The sequence below is a fragment of the Chelmon rostratus genome, chromosome 8 (assembly GCF_017976325.1).
Source record: "Chelmon rostratus isolate fCheRos1 chromosome 8, fCheRos1.pri, whole genome shotgun sequence".
NCBI lineage: Eukaryota > Metazoa > Chordata > Actinopteri > Chaetodontiformes > Chaetodontidae > Chelmon > Chelmon rostratus.
This window is the reverse complement of record NC_055665.1, coordinates 13,290,061-13,311,098: the sequence shown is the minus strand read 5'-3', so window position 1 is coordinate 13,311,098 and position 21,038 is coordinate 13,290,061. Positions and strand designations below refer to the sequence as shown.

At 44.0% G+C, this 21,038-nt stretch overlaps 2 protein-coding genes and 1 non-coding gene across 3 annotated transcripts in view; 1 reads left to right on the top strand and 2 right to left on the bottom strand.

The window, feature by feature from the left end:
* invs (inversin) overlaps positions 1-10,460 on the top strand; it is a 20,585-nt gene extending 10,125 nt beyond the window's left edge. The window contains exons 7-19 of the mRNA XM_041942740.1: positions 101-281; positions 948-1,057; positions 1,227-1,398; positions 2,182-2,337; positions 2,436-2,557; positions 3,014-3,121; positions 3,244-3,350; positions 3,445-3,654; positions 4,532-4,743; positions 5,529-6,117; positions 6,722-6,873; positions 9,508-9,594; positions 9,676-10,460. Of these exons, the coding sequence (XP_041798674.1) occupies positions 101-281; positions 948-1,057; positions 1,227-1,398; positions 2,182-2,337; positions 2,436-2,557; positions 3,014-3,121; positions 3,244-3,350; positions 3,445-3,654; positions 4,532-4,743; positions 5,529-6,117; positions 6,722-6,873; positions 9,508-9,594; positions 9,676-9,791 (2,322 nt within the window). The 3' untranslated portion in view covers positions 9,792-10,460. The remainder of the gene's footprint in view (positions 1-100; positions 282-947; positions 1,058-1,226; positions 1,399-2,181; positions 2,338-2,435; positions 2,558-3,013; positions 3,122-3,243; positions 3,351-3,444; positions 3,655-4,531; positions 4,744-5,528; positions 6,118-6,721; positions 6,874-9,507; positions 9,595-9,675) is intronic.
* On the bottom strand, positions 9,295-9,367 carry trnat-ugu. Its single transcript has one exon. It is a non-coding gene; the product is annotated as a tRNA-Thr (tRNA).
* Positions 10,350-21,038, bottom strand: tex10 (testis expressed 10). The gene is made up of 16 exons (XM_041942741.1): positions 20,686-21,038; positions 20,169-20,365; positions 19,881-20,068; positions 19,447-19,773; positions 19,154-19,366; positions 18,803-19,055; positions 18,607-18,719; positions 18,063-18,310; positions 17,723-17,858; positions 16,690-16,859; positions 15,435-15,612; positions 14,386-14,608; positions 12,766-12,846; positions 12,425-12,609; positions 12,049-12,259; positions 10,350-10,805 (listed from the first exon to the last, which is right to left on the bottom strand). Exons 2-16 carry the CDS (start codon positions 20,349-20,351, stop codon positions 10,683-10,685), a joined length of 2,832 nt encoding a protein of 943 aa, XP_041798675.1. The 5' UTR covers positions 20,352-20,365; positions 20,686-21,038; the 3' UTR covers positions 10,350-10,682.

Genomic DNA, 21,038 nt, shown 5'->3' with positions numbered 1-21,038 from the left:
CTGTGCATGCACATGCCCTCTCAAGTGAATTTGTCACCATCATCCTCCATCCTCACCTCTGTCTTTTTCCTTCTGCGTGTGTGTGTGTGTGCGTGTGAAGGAGGCAGCTCCCACTGAGTCCCTGTTGAACTGGCAGGACTATGAGGGGCGGACGCCCTTGCACTTTGCCGTTGCCGACGGTAACGAGGCAGTGGTGGAGGTGCTGACGTCGTACGAGGGCTGTAATGTGACAGCTTATGATAACCTCTTCAGAACGCCGCTGCACTGGGCGGCTCTACTCGGTGGGTGAACACACATCCTGTATGTGACCTACTACAGTCTGAGTGACAGCTACACACTGAAATGAAGCATTTCAGGCTATGAGGAAATGATGTCCACTGTCCTTCCAAACAGAATTATAATTGGAAAAACTTCTACACCGGTTAGCTGAATCAAAGCCAAGACAGACTATTCACGAACCACGTGATACAATGTTTTATTTTTAGCCATGCTAGCGGTGAGGCTCTAGAGGTGGCCACACCGCTAGCATTTGTCTGTCTGTCAGTCCACTGCTTTTTTCCAAACTGAAAAATAATGCCTTAAAGTGACAGCTGACTTGATGTGAAGTATTTTGCTCTTCTGTTGTAGTAAACCGAAAAAATCGGAGGTGTCTTCGCAGGACAGTTTTGTTTTGTCCAGTTCATTACTATGTATAATAGAACCTGACTAGTGCTCGATTTTTGTGGCCAGTGCCGATACCAACATGAGGGAGTGAGAAAATGTCAATATCATTTAATGATTAGAAATTACCCCAAGCATCTTTCTATGCCCTAACAGAAAAAGATTCATATCTCTGCATATCGGAACATGTACGTTGATACCGATATATCTGTGATAGGGCAATATTGTCCGATAAAGGTGTATCTCGTCACTCTGACATCCCACTGATGTAAACATGTGTTTTTCAGGCCATGCCAGAATCGTCCACCTGCTGCTGGAGAGGAACACATCGGGCACTATTCCCTCAGACAGCCTGGGAGCGACACCTCTGCACTACGGTGCTCAGAGCAACAACGCTGTGAGTGACAGTTGATGTTGCCGTCAGCTGGAATTATGCATATTTTATGTCTTGTCTGTTCCTCTTTTTGTGTGATTTAGGGTCTCCCTTTGCATAATGTCCAATAGAAAAAAAATAGAAAAAAATAGTTGTGTGTGAGTGTGTAATGATTGTGTGTCTGTGTGTGTAGGAGACAGTGGGTGTGTTCCTGTCCCACCCATCTGTGAAGGATGAACCCGATCTGGAGGGGAGGACGGCATTCATGTGGGCCGCTGGGAAGGGCAGCGATGATGTCATCCGCACCATGCTGGCCCTCACCCCTCACATTGGCATCAACATGGCCGACAAGTACGGCGGCACCGGTGAGTGCGTGAGAAACGCGAGGAGGAACTGAGGCTCCTCTAAACTGCTTTGACCCACAACCCCACTCATGGGCATGACGACATGAATGCCCTGGTCAATGACACTGTACACACACACTTGTACCCTTGTTCTGCTTGTTAATAGGCCAGGGATGATGATGTCACAGGGGATTCCCCCCAAGGTGCTAGAGAGACTTCACGTCTGAGGGAGAGAGGGAAGTGATACTGTCAGCAAAATGAGAGTGAACTCCCTGAATAGACTCCCACCACTGCCAGCACTGTTCTCTGTCACACACACGCGCAGACACACATGATTTGCTGCCACGCTCTGACCTCCGGCCCTCTTTGGGCGTATTATCTCCATGGCGATAGTCCCCCTGCTCAACCAGGCGGTCATTGTTTATGCATGCATAACATGCAACGGTTGAGTCATGCTAATGAGACGGTGTGAAGGGCAGTGGAGCTGACTGGTGCCCAGATCACTTCCATGCACTTGACTCTAGTCTGTGCTGTCTGGCGACTGCAGTATGGGGGAGGAGGGGGAGCCACAAGGAGGCTTGAGTGTCTTGCTCCTCATGTGTGTCCTGTCTGTTTAACCCTCCATTGACCAGGCTTTAGCTACAGCCCAGAGAGGAGCTGCAGTCAAGGGGATGAATGAGCAAAGAGACAGACGAGGGAGGAGCAGCAAGGAGTTTATTGTCCAGTTTGATTATCTCAGGGTGTTTTTTTATACGTGTGTGTGTGTGTGTGTGTGTGTGTGTGTGTGTGTGTGTGTTTTCTCAGCACTCCATGCGGCCTCCCTGTCAGGCCACGTGAGCACAGTGAAGCTGCTGTTGGAGAGGGGAGCGATGGTCGACTCTCTGGACGTGATAAAACACACACCGCTGTTTCGCGCTTGCGAGATGGGGCACAGGGACGTCATACTCACACTCATCAAAGGTGGGTGCAGCTGGGACACATGTGCAAGCGTTCCAGTGCCTATACATGTTGTGTGTGAGTTACATGCCTTGTCTAAAATATAAATGTGATGAATAAAGGTTCTGCACGTGTGGACCTGGTCGACGTGGATGGTCACACTGCTCTGCACTGGGCAGCTCTGGGAGGGAATGCTGAGGTCTGCCAGATACTGATGGAAAATGGGATTAGTCCCAACGTGCAGGTATGAATGAATGCACTCAAAGCATACTCAAAAACAAACTAAGCAGCTCAGGATGTTTGAACCCCTCTTTAATACTCATTCACATTTGGTGGTATCGAAAGAGGTATCACTCTTGCTTTTTATACTATCAAATTTTACTATATTATAATATACTATTAAAATATATTTAAAATTCTGGTTTAAAATTAGTGTACACTCACATTTTGAGCCAGCTGTAGCATCATGTCAGCTTTGGCTACATTGTGGAGGGTTTTCTATCCCCCATGAAATGCAGCAGAAACTGTTTGCACGGTTGAAGCGGCATGTCCCGTATGAATCAAAGGATGAATGAGGATAAAAGTGCAAATTAAATCTTCCTCTGCGCTGCTTTATGAGCAAGTTAGTGCAAAATCAGGATGGACCTCATAAATCCTGAGCTACTCTTTCACTTGTTAAATATGTGACTACTCTGGGCAGGACCAGGCAGGACGCACTCCTCTGCAGTGTGCTGCTTATGGCGGCTACATCACCTGCATGGCTGTTCTCATGGAGAACAATGCTGATCCAAACATACAGGACAAAGAGGTGAAAATCTACTCACGCATCTACTATGGCACCCACATTTCTGTGTGTCTCATCTGAGCTTTTGGAAACAGCTTCAGTTTGAATGGGTGCCTGTTTTTTGTTTTTTTTTTATGGGTGCACAGGGGCGGACTGCTCTCCACCGGTCGTGCAACAATGGCTACCTGGATGCTGTCAAACTGCTACTGGGCTACAATGCCTTCCCTAATCACATGGAGCACACGGAAGAGAGGTGAGGACAGAGCCAGTCAAGATGAAGGGACTGGAGGCGGGAGAAGAAGTGGGAAAACAGATGCATGAATGACACTGGTGTTCGTGTTGTGCAGGTACACCCCTCTGGACTACGCTTTGCTGGGGGAGCACAGCGAGGTGACTCAGTTCATGCTGGAGCACGGCGCTCTGTCCATAGCAGCCATCCAGGACATCGCTGCTGCTTCCATCCAGGCTGTCTACAAGGGCTACACCGTCCGCAAGGCCTTCAGGGAGAGAAAGCAGCTCCTCATGAGGCACGAGCAGCTGCGCAAGGACGCAGCCAAGTGAGAGATGAGCACACACGTACAGTCTTACATATTTGTTTGCAGGCGGAGCCACATATGCACTGAAATCTCACAAATTGGTTCTAGTCGTTGTTTCTATTGCTTCATGCTGCTTCTACTCTCATAAACGTTGCTCTCTTGGTCACACAAAGATGTGCGTTCATCACTCACTCCTGTTTCTGTCTTCATTATCTGTCTCTGTCGTCTTTTTCTCACCCATGTAGGAACAGTCACACTCCCTCCATATCTATCTTTCCCTCTGTCATCCCTGCACACACATTCGTCTTCCCCCTGTCTCTCTCCTCCGGCTTGTTTTCCTTTTGTCATTTGCTCACCAGTCTCACCTTTATTCTGTCTTACTCGATGCTTTTGAGAGGCGAATTTGTCCTAAGAGGGCACAATGGCTTCAACTCTTGCAAATTCAAGCCAGTCGTTCTATGACATTTTTTTACAAAGTACCCAAAATATTCAACCACATCTTCCTCTTATCTGATTTTTTTCCTGATAAAACATTTTATTGCTCCACAGCTAAAAAAAAAACAGGTATTGTACATTGTACATGAACCAGTACAGTTAAAATACAGTATGTGTTTTGTTAAAAACTCTCATCATGAATCCTTGATGTGAACACAGTGTTTTAAACTTTAGAATAACATGTGTAAACAGCTTGAAATTTGAAAGATAATGTGTGGATATAATATATATATATGTGCAATAACCCCTATGCTCATCTGTGTATTAAAAAAAATAGTTGATACCTTTAAAACAAACTCTACACATTAGTTTTTCTGCCTGGACCGTGTCCTGTTCACTTGGTGTATTTCAGACAAAACAATATATGCCATGATTAGATCTGACTGCTTTTCTTTGTGCTCAGGAAACGAGAGGAAGAGCAGAGGAGGAGAGAAGCTGTGCAGCAAGTCTCTGTGGCCGCTGCCGACAAACGCAGGGTCCCTTTGGTGAGACCAGAGCAGGAAAAGACCTCCTTAGTGAGCATTATAGGGGACTTATCCATGAATGACTCAGTGGTGGAGACAAAGAAATCATCCAAAGCTGAACGCACGAAGAGCAAAGAGGAGAGACACAAAGGTACAAATGTGCAGAGAGCCTTACAGTTGTTATGTTGGAACTTTGCAGTTTGAAGTAATGTATAGTGGCTTAACAGTTAAAGTTATGAGAGAAAATAAAATTTAAACCAAAACTAAAATGTAACACAAGAACCGTTTAACTGATATATATATATCAGAAAAAAACTGTATAATGTAATGACATTTTGTGCTAGGAAAAACATACTTCAGCACTGGATCTCAAACGAAGCCCCCTCAGTTGTGGGATGGCATCGGACAATAATTGAATATATACCTCTGGACTTTCTGACCTGTCTGCTGCACTACAAAATTAATGTATTTGAAGATAGATAGATAGAAATACTTTATTTATCCCAAGCTGGGAAATTGCAGTGTAGCAGCAGCATTACACACAGTGAAATAAGTATGGAAACCATTTCTTGACTATATCAATGTAAATATTTCTGTCATAATGACAAGAGTATTTGTATGAAGGAAAAAAAATCTTTTTTTTATTTTTCTTTAGCTCCCATTGTATTTCACACTTCATATTATACTGTATAATGAACCTGTCAGTTTTCATTTTTCTGGAACTCATTTTTCTGCTTGTGATTTTAATCTTTAAGTTGTTACCCCCAGCTTGTTTCTGTGTTATTGATAAAAAATAATGAACACATTTAAAAAAAATGTAACACAAAACTGAATTAACTAATTAACCATGAACTACAATTAAATACACGTAAAGCGGAAACATTGTGCACCAAATTTCTTGTACATCTCATGTTTTCTTTTCTTTTCTCTCACTAGCCCACAAGAGCAGATCCTCCAGAAGAAGCAAAGCAGCTGAACCACATGATCTTCCTGATGCTTCGAGCCGTCACTATCATGTGACTGGTGACACTGTGCCCGGTGCTCCCCAGACCACCAGGCTGAAGGAACTTCTCTCTCCCGCCAGCTGCAGCCAGCCACCCAGCCTCAAACCCAGACCCTCCTGCATGCCCAAAGTCAGGGAACGACCATCCTCAAACACATGCACTACTTCAGCAATCGCCTCTGCGACGGACCCAACTGACACTATTACCAGAGAATGCATCCCCGTAAAAAAGAGGGACGCTGACATGACTGTGCAGACTGCCCCCGGCAAGACCGATGCCCACACCTCTCCACAAAAGCACCGAAACCACAAGGAGCAGACTTCAGAAAAGGCCACCGCCAAAGACCAGACTCACACTCCCTCATTAAGAAGCAGTTCGTCTTTAGACCACAAAAGCCCTCCGAGAAAGACTCAGTCTGCCACACATGCACCCATTTCACCACGCACACACAGGGTGCTCAACAAAGAGCGGCGCCGGACGCGGAGCGAGGCTGCACGCATCATCCAGCGAGCCTGGCGAAGGTGAGTTAGCGTGTGTGTGCCTGTGTTTATACCTTGAGGGGTGTTCAGTAGCTGAAGCTTATCAGGCTGTGGGAGATTGGCAGTGCCATGTGGTGCCCACATGTGCCCTCCCCCGCATGCATGCCAGCCCGTTCTCATCCCTCCTGTAAGACCCCCCCTCCTCGATGTTTGGTCTGGATGCCATCAACACTTGAGCAGTGGGGGGGAGAGCGTGGGAGATGGGTGAGACAAGGAGGCAAGGGACAGACGGGCTATAATCTAGAGCTTTCATACTGGTTTAACAAGAGGCTAAAAGTTCAGCTGTGCTGCTCTAATAGCTACCAGCAGCCTCTCTTTGCTTTTCTCTCCCTCTAACACACTCTATGTTTCTCTTAGAGGCTGCCAGTCCGCCACAGGAGGCCCTCTGGTTCCATTCAGATTCACAATTATATTCTGTATGTGCTGCCTATTAACTGCCTTGAATAAACTCTGTTTACTTTGTTTCTGCTCACTGAGTATTAGTGTGAGGACTTGCCAGCTTTTAGACCTTTGAAGGCTGTCTGAGATTTTTTTATTGAGCGCCGTGCACGTGTGTGACTGTGCTCGCATGGATGTGTGTCCGCAGGTTCCACGCACGCGGGCGGAGAGAGGTGAGGGCCCGCGAAGAGGTGGAGTCAAGCGATTCAAACCACGCCCATAACAGGAAGAAGATGGAAATCCGAGCCCAGTCCACTAAACCGTCAGCCACAAAGAGCTCAGTGCTGCAAAGCATCTATGGTGAGATCAGTGCTTTTTTTTTAGCCGGTTGGGTCAATATGGATGTGTATATGACATTGACAGATCGAAGGCATTTAGAGTAAAAGATAAAATATCTCAACAATCTAAACATTTCCCCAGTAGAGTCTCCGTCTTCAAACCACCACCCCTCCTTAAACCATAGGACTAATAACACAAAGACAGGATTTTGATATTGGAAGTTTGCCATTTGACTGAGGATGAAATTGCCTCAAACACACTCGGCACTAAAAAGGGATGCAATGTTTCAACGCGGGTAATACATACATGATATATATTAATGAGCAGAGCAATTACAGAGCCTAAACACTCCTTAAGAGCGATGCTGCAGTTTGTGCGTCTGGTGGTGTAACAGTATTTCACTCAGGGCAGTGGCTGACTGAACAAAATGGGCTTCAGTTGAAGTGAACGACGCAAGAAGTGAACATGCATATGGACTGGTGTTAGTGATGCCTCTTACAGGATGTCAACAAGTCTGGTTATATTCTAGACTTCCATCATGGACAGCTCATAAACAAACAAACAATGGATTGATCCTACTAACACGTATTGCCTGTGTAGCCAAAATTATAAAACAGCTGATTTCTATGTGCAAAAGAGCTTCATTGTTGTGCAAAAACTATTAAAAACACATCAATGAGCCACACTGTTGCTTTGGCTGACGTGTTCCTTTATTAAAATGACCACGGGCAGTGTGGTTTTTGAGCCAATCACACATACGCCATCCTGCTGACGTACATTAAATACTCGGTAGTTCGCAAAAATCACAGCTGAAAGAAATCCCCAACAAATGCACCATTTACTCCTGTTTGAGTGTCATTTCCTTTTTTAATGAAACTTTGTATTTGTAAAGATTTAGAAACCTCTGTTAACTGAAATAAAATACACAATAAAGTACATTAAAAACGACTATATTGTGTACTAAAATAAAAAATATACAGAAAATGCCTTTAGTTATAGTCTTTGTCAATTTGGTCAAATTTGTCTGAGGAGGCAGTGCATTAACTAAAAACTAAAACTAAGAAAAACTAAACAAAAAGTAACCATTTTTAAATAACATAAGATAAACTGAAATGAGCAAACCCACTCTGGAAACCAAACTGAGCTGACAACAAAAAAAAAAGCCAAATACAAAACTATAATAACTCTGCTCAGTGGAAACAAATGGAGCCAAAGTGTCACAGTCTTCTCTTAAACTGCAGCCCATACAGATCAACAGCAGCAGTTTCCTGCCCCACATGTTCCACTGTTGATTTACCCTTTAAGGTGGGAGTCTTTCCATCTCAATTAAAGCCGCAGCTCTTGAATTAGCAACAGATTGGAAACAGATTGAGATTTAGTGGGATTAAAGGAAGAAGCTGGAAATCGGGATGGTTGTCATACCGGTGTAGAACACGCTGTAAGTGACTGACTCTGAGAAAAGGAGCCGTGTAAGCGCCTGGGTGATGCTTCAGTCCACGTACCAGGACAGTATCAGCCTGGTCTGCTGTGTGGAACCTCTGGTAGGGTTTCACCCCACAGACAGGCCTGACCTTCATCACACATCACCAGGTGATGATGGGAGAACAGGCAGGAACCTTGCTGCGCCAAAACATACAAGCACGCACGCCGTCTCCGCTCACAGACAGAAAGACCCTCTGACGTACCCTGAACTCCTCGCTCCGTCCCTGCCTCCTGACGTGGTTTTCCCCTCCCCCTTCTCACCTCACCTCCCTCTTTCTCTCCTCCTCGCTCCCTGACAGTCCTGGCACTGTGAAAAGTTCAGAGCTGTCAGGGGGAATGTCAGACGACTGCGTAGAAGAGCAATCTACTAAACACACACACACACACTTGCTGACATGGTGCCACACACACATTCACGAGACTCATTCTCGCACTCCTTTTTTTCTGAGAAGTTGACAAACATTTGACACACAACTCTGGACTGGGTCACACTGCTCCATTAATCAAGTGTTTTTTAATTGTCTGTTAATTATTTTATCTCTAATATATCTTCCTTTACCTCTGGACTTACTCTGCAAGTAAAAACGCAATAAAGTTTAGCTATATATCGCCACCGTGCTCCTCCAACACTATTGCACATACTGTATACACAAAGGTGGAGCGGCAACTCTTCCATGTTCCAGGCTCTCTTCACAATATGAAACAAGCTACAAGGTACCAGCTAGCTTTTAGCTTCAGCTTTCTGACTTCATCAGGTTTAAACATTTAGGAAGAGTCTTCCATCGTACTGCAGCGGAATACATTAAGTACTAACAAAATGAATTTTACACATCAAACTATGTGAAACAGTATTAAATTTGTTCTCTCTTTTGTGAGATACCAGTGAGTGTCTTTATTTAGTGTTTTCTTAATACTTTGGGTGTTTGTTCAAGGCCACTAAGGATGAAAAAAAGAACACATAGGTTCCAGTGAGGTTTGAACTCACAACCCCTGGTTTACAAGACCAGTGCTCTAACCACTAAGCGATAGAGCCCTCAGTTTTTTCAGATCGGCTAGTTAAACGAGTGTCCTGAGTCTTTTTCTCCAGCACCAGCTGCTAGAAACTGTTCACATGGTGGAACTGTGAATCAAAATGAAGATATCACGCTGATGTTTTCCTTTATCGTCCTTTAGGTAACTCCATGGCTAGACGAGGGCATTCATTTCGGGGCTCTCATTCGCAGCTGCTCCTGGACCTGCCACTGCGCACCCAGAGCCAGTGTGAGTCCATGTACGTACATAAACGCAGTTTCAATAAAGTAAAAATCTCTAAAAAGGTAATTTTATGTGCTTGCTTTACAGTGAGCGGTATGGACAGTGTACGCCTGACTGACGCTGTGAATCAAGCCAAGCAGTACTCCTACCACCTGAGACCACATAGTGCTGGACAGGGGACCAGAGGCCGGGGGAAACATTGAAACCACATATACACACACCCAACTCAAGTTCTTTGATGTTTTCTCAGCTGGCTGGCTGCCTTACCTCTATAGAATTACTACACGCATTGTTCGCTCAATGTGCCAAGCTTTCTAAAATTAAGCCATATGACATCAGAGCCGTGACCTCACGGGGTGGGGTTAAGTCTACAGAAATGGTGTGTGTAAAAGATAACCTTTCATCCATTGTGGAAGGAACACATACACACGGCATCTCCCTCGTTCTCCATCGCTCTTGCACACACACTGAGATAACCTTTCCTCCTGTTGTGGAGAATGAGGCAGTCTATCAACAGCCGGTCATACAGATAGCCCACCTGCAGCCACGCGCGCACACACACACACACACACAGCCACACACCAGTCTGGTCTCTTAGTGCTTTCCCTCTTAAGAGAAATATGTATTTCTTAACCATGAAGTTTATTTACTTTAATATGCATTTGCACAAAAATTATCCATATTGTGTAATTTTAGATACACCTCAATGTTTGTTGTTTTTAACTGTATTATAAAAAATAAAATGACACAAAAGGCAGTGCACTTGGACTTAACTTTATTTTGCCTTTTTTTCTTTTTTGTTTGTTTTTTTTTAAATCAAAAGTCTACAACAATACTCCAACAAACAATTACCACACTACAAATGAAGCAGTGAAGAGGCAGCTTAAGATACAGGAAAAACACTCGAGTTCTTAAACAAGACTGTGGAGTTTTCATTGTCACTCACAATAAAATAAAAACATTTCTCCGCTGTATTACTGTCTGGAATTTTTGTTGTATGTACTCATCACTACAAACCAAACACTGAAGTAGCGGTAAGATGTTTGAGAGGGTGAAGCGGTGAACACAGCAGGTCCGTCTGGTGGGAGTGTCGGTCAGTAAATGTCTCGAAGGCCCAGGCTTCCACGTCGAGCGGAAGAGCCGTGAGCCACTGTGACGCTGTAACAGTAGAGCAGGTCTGTCAACCACTGCTCCCTGGTCGCACCGCGGGAATACCTCTGAAACACACACATGCAGAGGGAAATCAGGTGCACAGCCTCCATGCGAGGCTAACGTACTTCAGGTATCTTTAGACTTGGCCTTATTTATTTTTATTTTTTTTACATATTTTGGGGTCTAAATGAGTAATAGGTTTCATCAGGCAGCAATGCTTGCAACGTATTCTTTGGAGACAAATGCAGCCATCAAAGCACGTCCACTGAAAGTGCTCGTTTTTGCCAGTGACAGCCTCAGATTGTTATTCTAAGTGTCTGACAAAATGCCAACACACACAGACCTTTTCAGACAGCCCTTTCCAATGAACTGCCAGACTCCTTTAACAAATACAGTAGTTTTACCTTGCCACACACCAGTGTTGCTGGTCTACCACTGCCTTCATTCGGTTAGCTTTTGTTTGTGTTATTGTGTGACAGTCAAAAAATACAGAGCGATACAGCTTCAACACCTCATCGGAAAGGGATGTCTGAAAAGGTTTATCTCTGTAGGGATCCGTTCCATGATGTTGTCAGACACTTAGTGTAAAAATTTGAGCCTGTCGGTGACAAAAACAAGTAGTTATAGTGGATGAACTTAAATGGGTGCATTTGCCCCAAAAGATTACATTGCAGCCTGTTTCACAACTACCAGCTGAAGGTGCAGACCAACTGTGTCTGTCTGACACATCCTCTTCATTTTCTTTGGAGAGCAGGAGATCCATGATGTATGATGGAAATGGCACAGTAAGTTGACAGGCCAGTTGCCATATCGGAATTTGCATAATCACGACTCATCCTTAAATTAATGCAAATGAGTCCGTCCAACATGATGCACCAGGCTTGCAAAAATTAGATCAAACTGTCAAACTAGGCGGTGCTGTTAAAATATGAATCAAGATTCTGTTATTGCATTCCCTATTTCTCACCTAAACTGTTTTCACAACCGTATTTTTATGTACTGTTTAGCTTTAATATGAGAGTGTTGGAAAACAGATGACCCAAACCAAGCACCACCCATCTCCCAGTACATCACTCTCCAGCTGGAGCTTTCAGTAGTCTGGTGCGTTCAGATGCATCCCCGCCAGAGTGTCTGTAAGGTGATCTACTGGACCAATTCCAAAACTTTTTGAACCCATTAATCTTTTAGACCTGATAATATGAAAAATAGGTTTAAAAATGACCAGAATTCCCCTTAAGGCTCTCCATCCAAACTGTAACAAAGCCTTCATATTCATTCCTGTTAATTTCATGTGTGAGCTGTGTTTACCGTGAGGTGTTGTATGATCTCTTGCAGCAGAGCAGCATTGGCCAGCAGCTGATTGTGGAGCGGCGTGTGCTGCAGCAGCATCGACACGATCTGTCCGAGCTGGGGCAGCTCCTCCTCATTCAGATCTCCAACACGCAACAACTGCAGAACCATTCGCAGCAGGCGAGGAACAGTGCTCAACGCTGACACACAAGCACCCCATATGGCCTTCCTGCATATGTGACAGAAAGCTGTTTTAAACCCAATTATTGTAAATCTTCATCACCCGATGATAGCAAACAGCAAACTGCTGCAAAGTCAAAGTCAAGATTTCTTATCAACATGAGATCTTTTCCAAACACGAATCAGTTGAGGGTTGTAGTGAGTCAACACAAACCTTTTGTGGTTGGTTTCGGCAGGTAACTCTGGCTGCAGGGTGATGAGCAGAGCCAGCAGGCTGAGGCAGCACTGAGACAAGAAGCGCAAGACGGACTCAACGGGCAGGACGGACAGGTCCAGTAATCTGGATACAGCTCTGAGCAGCGCAGCCGCCATACTGTCAGGCACCACACCTAATTTGGTCTGAGACACACAACCACACACAATGTGTATGTATATTCAGTGCATGTATTCAGATAAAGACAGCAGCATGAAGAGAAAGCAAGAATGAAAGGAGCAGCAACTATGATTTAGAAATCCTCAATGTAATTTTCCGGCTTAAAGGAAATAATGTCTTACCAGATATTTGCAGATGCCACTTTGTAGGATGTCAAAGCACTGAGACTTTGAACCCAGAGTTTCCAGACAGTGGCAGACTTCCTGTGAATGAAAGGGTTAAACTAACAAAAAATACTGTAGTATTATATTATGTGGTTTTCCCATAGAATTGATACACTGCTGACAAAAGAAGTGTGATGGAGAATTCTAATTTTAGTGATGCAATGTTTCAAAAACAGATGGTTTTGTTCTTTCAGTTGGAAGATTTGATTTTTTGGTCTTTTTTTATTTTCTAACTGAAGAAAAAAAATCACAGAAGGAGAACTACACTCTTTGGGCTACTGGAGCTGTAATGTGTAGAATTTCTAACCTATTTCTGTATCAAATAATATACATTTTATGCCAAAAACAATTCAGGGGGTAATTTTATATACTGGCATGGAGTAACTGCTACATTGACCCAAACTCTATTGTTTCCTAAAGCTTTTCTTCCCATAAGCGTGACATCAGGTAATGAGAGCTGATACATTTCTTCATGCAAAAATGTTTTATGACGTAAACAATGGCAGGATGGTGAAATGAAATAACAATGATATTATGGAAAGACGTTTAAGGAAAACATCTGTCTCGCTTTAACCTGCATTTATCAGACAATCGCATAGCTGCTGTAAATAAACAGAGTAAATAATCAGTATTTCAACATCCTGTCTGGATGATGTGAGGCCTTCATTTTGTCCTCACCAAAGAAGAGTTGCTAAAAAACCATATAAATCATTCTTGCTGGGATGAAGACAAGATTTGTTTCAGGCCTAAGAAGCCACCACAAACTTTTCAAAAGTGAAAACTAAGGCTCAGTTTTTCCTCATTAACTTCAAATCCAAATCAAATTTCTCATTAGCTTTTATCAAATTGAGGTGTGTGTGTGAGTGTGTGTGTGCTGAAGTGCAGGAGTGAGGGCGAGCCAGTGTGTGTCAGAACGGTGCACCTGTTGGCATTCTCGCCGTCATTAAAAACAATCCCGTCTCATTAGTCCAACCATAGTTGACACAGTCCATCCCTTAATGCCCCCCCTCTCACCGCCACGTGTCCCTTCCCTCCTCCTTCCCGCCACTTGCCTGTGATTGACTCAGACAGGCAGATGAGAGAGGCAGGATCTGAGGGCTTAATTGAGGAGCTGAATTAGTGATTATAAGCCCCCCACTTGCTCGCACACTCACATACACTTGCCCCAGGGCATAGTTACGTTAACTGTAATTTCTGTGCAGAAATGTCACACTCCCATCATGCCATGGGCTCTCATTAGCATTTGTGCATATCCGCTATGCCCGATAACCACGCATCTCCAACCTGCGCAACGCGATAAAGGTTCCCCTCTCAGCCGGAGTGCCACGATAAAACTTCCACCCTCTGAGCTCTATATGAGAGACAGAGAGGAACCAGGAGGGGGCTGAAAGACCACAACTGTGTCCAGAATATCAACATTTTTCAATTTTCAAAACAATGTCTTTTCTTCACCTCCTAGTCCCCGTCGCCTCTAAATTCATTTTCAAGTCTTTCTGATTAGCAACAGCGTTGTTAAGAGTTAGAATGTGTGTGAGGTTTGTTATAATTGTAGGAAAGACGGCGTGCATGTGAACGCACCTCAACAACATCCCAGTGGTGTGTGAACTGCTCCAGTGAGGTGGGGCACAGGCTGAGCGGTGAGAGAGGGGAGGGAGGCAGGACACTGTCATCGCCAGCCTCCTGCAGAAAGGCGAGCCTTTTGGATGAGTAGCCTGTCAGGGTGGAGAACAGGAAGCTGATGTAGTCCACATCCTGCAGAGCTGGTTTCTGTCTCCCAACTGACCAGCCACTCAGAGATGACCTGGAGAACATAATAATTAAACGTATTGCACAATAATCAACACAAATATCTGTGTTAAACACAAAGCTGAGTATGAAATGGTTTTACAGCTTGTGATTTACGCAACTTTTTAAAATTTTATGTTTCTTTTTCCGTTATTTTCCTGCTTACAGTATATGTTCCTTATTATACTCTCCTGGAGTTTGTCATGATGCTGTGTTTTGTAAGAGCACAACATTGGGGATAGTACTGCACAGACAGGCAGTTATGCAAAAATATTTCTTGTCTTAAGGGGAGGATAGATGTGTAACAGTAGGAAATGTGTATGGGAATAACAAGCGTGTTTTGTGAAGCCCGAGAGGCACATGCAGACAGAACTGTCTTCACAATACTCCATGACAACTCTGCATTCCTGCCTCCCAAAGAGCTCTTTGTATCATACCCATTACGCACACACATCCCATCCAATATGAAATCAGCACTCCCTCCGCTCAAAATTTGCACACTCAAAACGCTGCCCCACTGACACAAACAACAGGTCGGACACACAAACACAAGTAGACTAACACACACCATGACAGGGAAAGGTAAGTTGTGGGTGTGTTTCAGAATCTAAAAAAACGCTTTTATTGTCACCAGTAACTTCAATATCAAATATACAGAGCCTCCAGATCAGTACTTGTCAACCGGCAGGTAAGAAACTAGATACAAATGCCAAGAAGTCATCTGTGAAAGCGTAATACTGCCATCTGATGGTGGCAGACCAGAGTGCTGTAAAAGTCTCATTACACACACACCAGTAAATTGAGTTCATGTGGCCTCGGTGTATGGGGGTTTTCAAGCTCACCTAAAGTACACAATACGAATGAGGGAGGCAGCGAGGCTGGCAGAGATCCGTCCAGCAGTGCAGCAGCAGCTCAGACTGGCCAGGAGAGACTGAGGCATCTTGGGTAAAAAGTAGAGCAGCTGCACCATTCGTTGCTGGGACTCTGCTGGTAGGAGCACCACAACTCCTTCCTCTGGATCTTCATACACACACACACAAACACACTTTACATGTGATTACATAGGGACAGCAATGCACTGCGCCCCCCGGGGATGTAACATGAAGCTCTATCAAGAAAATTAAAGCGATACCAGGAAAGCCAGGCTATGTTTGGACTAGTAAAAAAGAGGAAGACAGACAGACAGGCATAGCCACTACAGTGAGGGCTCAGATAATGCGTGTGTGTGCGTGGTGTTCTGTCTGTCTCTGACGCACATGCTGATGTCAGAAGCCCCCAGACAAAAGGAGTCTTGTGATGGTGAATTGCTGGCTCTGCGGCAGTTTCTATTCGAACGCTGGCTGACCCCACCCCCACTCTCCTGGCCCCCTCTGTAACACACCAGCCTAACTATCTGACCATCCTCAGAGCAGTGGATATGTTCTTATTACTGCTTTCAGCCTCTGGTTGCAGATCAGTTTTACAAAGTTGTCTGGAGTGGGGAAACATGGAGTTACACCGCCCCCTATGGAAGCTATGGTATAACTATGTCTTACTAACATTTTTTTCTTTTGTAATCTGACCGTTGTTGTCACAGTCTCTTTTGTATTGGACTGTTAATGCATATGAAAATGATTTTGCATTTCTCGCGTGTAGGAACATATTTCTTTTTCATTCAATCAATACTGGAAATAAGAAACATCTAAACAGAGAGCTTTCTTTTACTGCACTTTGAAGCTGAATTTAATAAGCCACATAAAGAGCAAGACTAGCCCCCAGTCCTCAAGACTAGTAGACTGTTTCACCTGTGACCACACCCTAATAACTGTCATTAAGGACTTGCCAGGTGATCAAATACCTGATGGGACATTGCTGACTGGGGTGTGTCCAAAGGTGCAACAGGTTCAACACCACAACAACCAATGCCATAACAGTTTTATGTCTTACATGAGTTGGTGATGATTTGATTTTCAAGTCTGGCTGTGATTTAAGTCTGACAATTATATGTAACATGAATAATTGTATGTGATGTCACAAAGACAGATGTTTCTGTGACAAGCTGCCCCAACCTCTATGATGACTGTGTCCTTGTTATTCTCTCTAATCGAGTGTGTGTACCGTAGAGTCTGCAGGCGTATGTCTGCAGACTGGTGAGCAGCTCTTTGTGTCCTCGAGAAGCGGCAGCCTGGATGGACAGGATGAGTTGTGCAGAGAGAGCAGGGTTACGGTGGCCCAGCTGGGACAACTGCCCAGGAAGAGATGCCAACCAACGACACAGCACCTTGCTCCTTCAGACAGACAGAGGGAGGGATAACATGTAGAGGTGCGTGACAACGAAATGCAGCTAGAGTTCCAGAAAGGAACGATGTGTCCTCAATGGGCCAACTGTAGCATCTACGCAAATGTGTAAATCAGTTTTATTTTCTATCCTTATGGGCATAAATCATAAATTAGGAAGATTAGAACACTGTGCTTCAAATTACTGCCCTCCACTTCATAGACACAAATAAGAATTATTAGTTTTCAGGGGGCACACAGTCCTGAATGAATTAGCTTGAATAAGACGTCATTTCATGCAGATTGTACAACACATGATCATCATTAACCCTTCCTGGACTTGATTGGATGATCAAACCGCTCCCTTACCACTCATTCATTCGTGCATACTATTTTTAAACTGGAAAAAGCATGGTGGACGTTCCAAGAACGTCAAATTTCTTGAAAATAACCCATGGAAATTAGTTTCTAAATGAATTCTAGAGTGTAGTAGCATATACCTATATTACATAGTTTTAATAATTGTCAACAAAGTTTGGCAGATTCAAGAGGCAGTGAATTTGGTTAATATTTAAATATTGATACATTCTGATCAGATTTATTTCTAAAATGATTCTTCCAGATTCAAATCATGTAGTGAAAAGCTAAGCTTGTGAGATGTAGTCTGGTTGAGCAAGACAACTATGCTATTTGTGGAAAGATATCATGTTTTCATCTTCAAGTTGGGTTTTAATTCCTAAAAATCTCATTTCATATTCAAAACAGGTGCACTACAATTTGAGGTTACTGCTGTGGTTGTGGTCACATCATTTATCTGTTTACGGGAACAGAACTGTAAATCTCTAGTTTGAAAATCCTGACTGTCTGAAGTTACCTCGCTATGTGTGTGTGTCCTTGCTCCTGCAGGTAGAGCTTGCTGTAGAAAGACAACAGCCGAGATCTTGCCTGGAGAGTCAGGTTCCTCTGCTTATAGTAGATATAAACTGCTGCCAACAGGTCCTCTGTCACTGCTGCACAAATACAAACATACATACAGATAACAATATTAAAATGACTAAGCATTAAAAAATGTCTTCTAGTTTACAAACTAGTATCTGGGTACTAAACCCATAATTTTGTCACAAAGCATTTAAAATAAACACTTATATCCCTTCAATTTGCTTTTGTGTTTATTAAAAGTCACAGACTTTCACAGATATACCACATGCGCTTACTTTTGCTCCTCTGTGTGAGCACCATCTTCCACACAGTACCCAGCAGCATGTGGAGCTGCCTGTAGCTCAGCTTCACTCCGCTGCCCAGAGCATCCCGGACAAACGCCCTCAGAGGCATCAGCCAGTCTCCATCCATTTCTCTGCTGAGTCCTTGCCTCTGGCTGAGGGACACCATGACCTGACAAAGTGTGATATTCAGGGCCAGAGGCTCCACTGTCAGTCCTGGGACAGCTGCAGTCTGCTTACTCCTAAAAGAGGGGGGGTAGGATTATAGTAGTTGCACCTAGATTACATTTTCATAACAATAGGTGTGATTACAGATGGCAAGTAGTTTATACAGTGATTATTTGAATATGAAAATTGTAATTCAAATGGTGAAGCATATAAGTTTGTGGCATTTAATCAAAAATATGATACCACAACTTTTACATTTCCTTTATCTTATTCCCCTCTCACAAAATCTACATAACAATGTTTAACTTCACATTAATAATCAGGGGAAGGAAGGATGCTTGATTGACTTATTAACATTAATATCCCTTACCTTTTGAGATCAACCTTCTTTTTATGTTTAGGCGTGTCCAGAGCACCATAGGGAAAGTTTTTCATGAAGTGCTGCTTGAAATCTCCAAGGTATTCTTTATGGAACCATGCATCCTACACAAAGACAAAGTCTTTTTTTTAGTAAAACCGTTTCTTATACAAGAAACTGCTGCCTGATATTTGTGCACTCATCTCACCAGTGCATCCCGGTGATCCTGCTGCGGTGCCAGTTTCCTCAGCAGCTGCAGAATAGACAACACCTGGAACATTACTGACATGGCATCAGGAGTGAGCAGGTGAGCACTATCAGTGCTGTTCCAAGGAGAATCACTGGCACTGGCTTCTATCCACACTTCTAGCAGAAGAGGCACAAGTGTGGCTGCAAAGCTCTGAACAGCCTCAGCTGAGTCCAGACCCTCACCCAATGCAGGTCTGGGGTCCACCTCTGGTCTACACAATGAGAGATTAAAGTAAAGAATATGTTAAACACAAAGTATGATTGCTTAAATTCAACCAAAAGAAGATTAACTGTGTTTTTGGTATTGTACCGGAGTCTAAAAGTGGACCGCGGACTTGGTTTGGCCCCAGAATTTTCATACAGCTTAATTCCGGTCTTGTTGTAGGTGAGCTCTTCCCAGCTGATATTCAAAGGCGTAACCTTGCCCTCTCCCCTGGAGCCAAACACTCCTTCAGCTGGGACAAAAATATCACCTTCCTCTACTGGTCTTTCCTCGACTACAGCCTGCAGAAAGCGTCCAAGCCTAAAGTACAAGTGACACAAAACAAAGGGTTGACAGCTAGAATTATCATTTACCTAATTTCTTCAAAATCACTTCCATACCTTAGGAGCACAGAGAGCCGCCACTGCTGACTAGTCACGACCCTGCCCGGGTTGACAGACAGTGCCCAGGTCCGACCCTTAGCATCCTGGGCCTTTTTGGCTCCTGTGCTGCTTTGTCTGTGAGAGATCAACTCCAGGAAGTTAGTGAGGAGCACTGCAGGCCGTGCTGCTAGCAGAGCAGGGTAGTGCTCTAGCAACACATCAAGGACCTTCATGGCATCCTCCTGGATGCCTGTTTCAATGTGGGTCATGGCACAGGACAGGTGGGCACAGAGGAGGGGGAAAAATGGAGCCACTCGTTCTGCAGGCACAGACTGTGCAATGAACCTGGAAGCAGCAAGATGGTTTAGCCCATGTTATTTGAGAGATAAACAAAAACTGAGAGTTCTTTTCACTGTATTGTTGAATTTCTATATCACTGTTGTTTCACTGACTTGAGGACGCGTGTAGCTGCCACACGAACGTTGCCATCCTTGTCTGTGAAAACAGCTGCCACTTCAGAAAGCAAACGAGAGAGATGCTGCTCTAACAGCGAGGGGTTAAGGGACAGCAACTCTCTCAAACCCAACAAGGCACTATGTTTCACACTGGCATTGTAATGGTGGAGCTGAGACAGGAGGTCCTGGTGATGTAGGAGGAAAGGGAGAGAAAGGAGACAAATTGTACTATTCCAACAATGTCAATGATTTTGCTGACATGTGAAACAAAGATGAAGATCTTACATTGATACCAAGCTGTCTGTGTGTGGTCGGGCCGCTTGTGTCCCTCTTCAGCTGCTCGGATAGATGGATTCCCCTTGAGCGGAAGTTGGTGTTGGTGGCATTATCAGCTTTAGGCTTCGTCTTTCCCACCTTTAATTTGACCTTCTGGAAGTCATCCTGTCTCTTCTTCTTCTTGGCCTTCATTTCTGTAGTCTATACTGTTGTGGGTGTTACCAGACATGCAGGTGAGATGAAGGGATTGAACGAGTGTAGTGTTATCAAGAACCATACTGACCACTGGCATACATTTGGACTGGGCGGCTGCAGTATTAAAACAGGGTTTCCCAAATAAACTATAAAACGTGCTCAATTTTTTTTTTGCTCCGAACAGTCACAGATTAGAGATGATATTTGAAATCATAAGAGGGGCATCAGGGGAGCTGCACCTATATTAACGTCAGCTAAGTAAGATAGCTTGAAGCTAACTATCCCGAACTCTGGTTCAGCATTATACATGACAGTTCTTTACTTTACTTACCACACTGAAAAGTCTTAGCTATTGCCTTCAGAGGTTTGTACTGCATCAAACACTCAGTGTCTAGCGTAAAAGGCAACCCACTGCTTACAATTATCAATTACAAAAGAAAACACTCTGAATCCAATCTCGTGCTGGTTCTCTGGGTCCTTTGGCTCTCTGTGTACATGTTTACAAAGCCTCGTTAGATGTATAGCGCTCAACGGCTGCGGAGTTTACAATATAAGGCCTCCTTGACTGAGACCCCACAGAAGCTTTTTTCAAGATGCCTATGCACCTACTTGTTATTAAAAAGAATTAAATAAAAAAATTTGCCCCAAGTAGCCAGGGAGTTTTTACCGTTTCCGATACCGTGT

Excerpts from the sequence above, each read along its gene's own strand:
- tex10 (XM_041942741.1), bottom strand. The coding sequence starts at position 20,351 with ATGAAGGCCAAGAAGAAGAAGAGACAGGATGACTTCCAGAAGGTCAAA. Across the intron at positions 15,613-16,689 it reads ATACGCCTGCAGACTCTACG|ATCCAGAGGAAGGAGTTGTG; the intron begins GTACACACACTC and ends GTGTGTATGAAG. Across the intron at positions 12,610-12,765 it reads GTGGCATCTGCAAATATCTG|ACCAAATTAGGTGTGGTGCC; the intron begins GTAAGACATTAT and ends TGTGTGTCTCAG.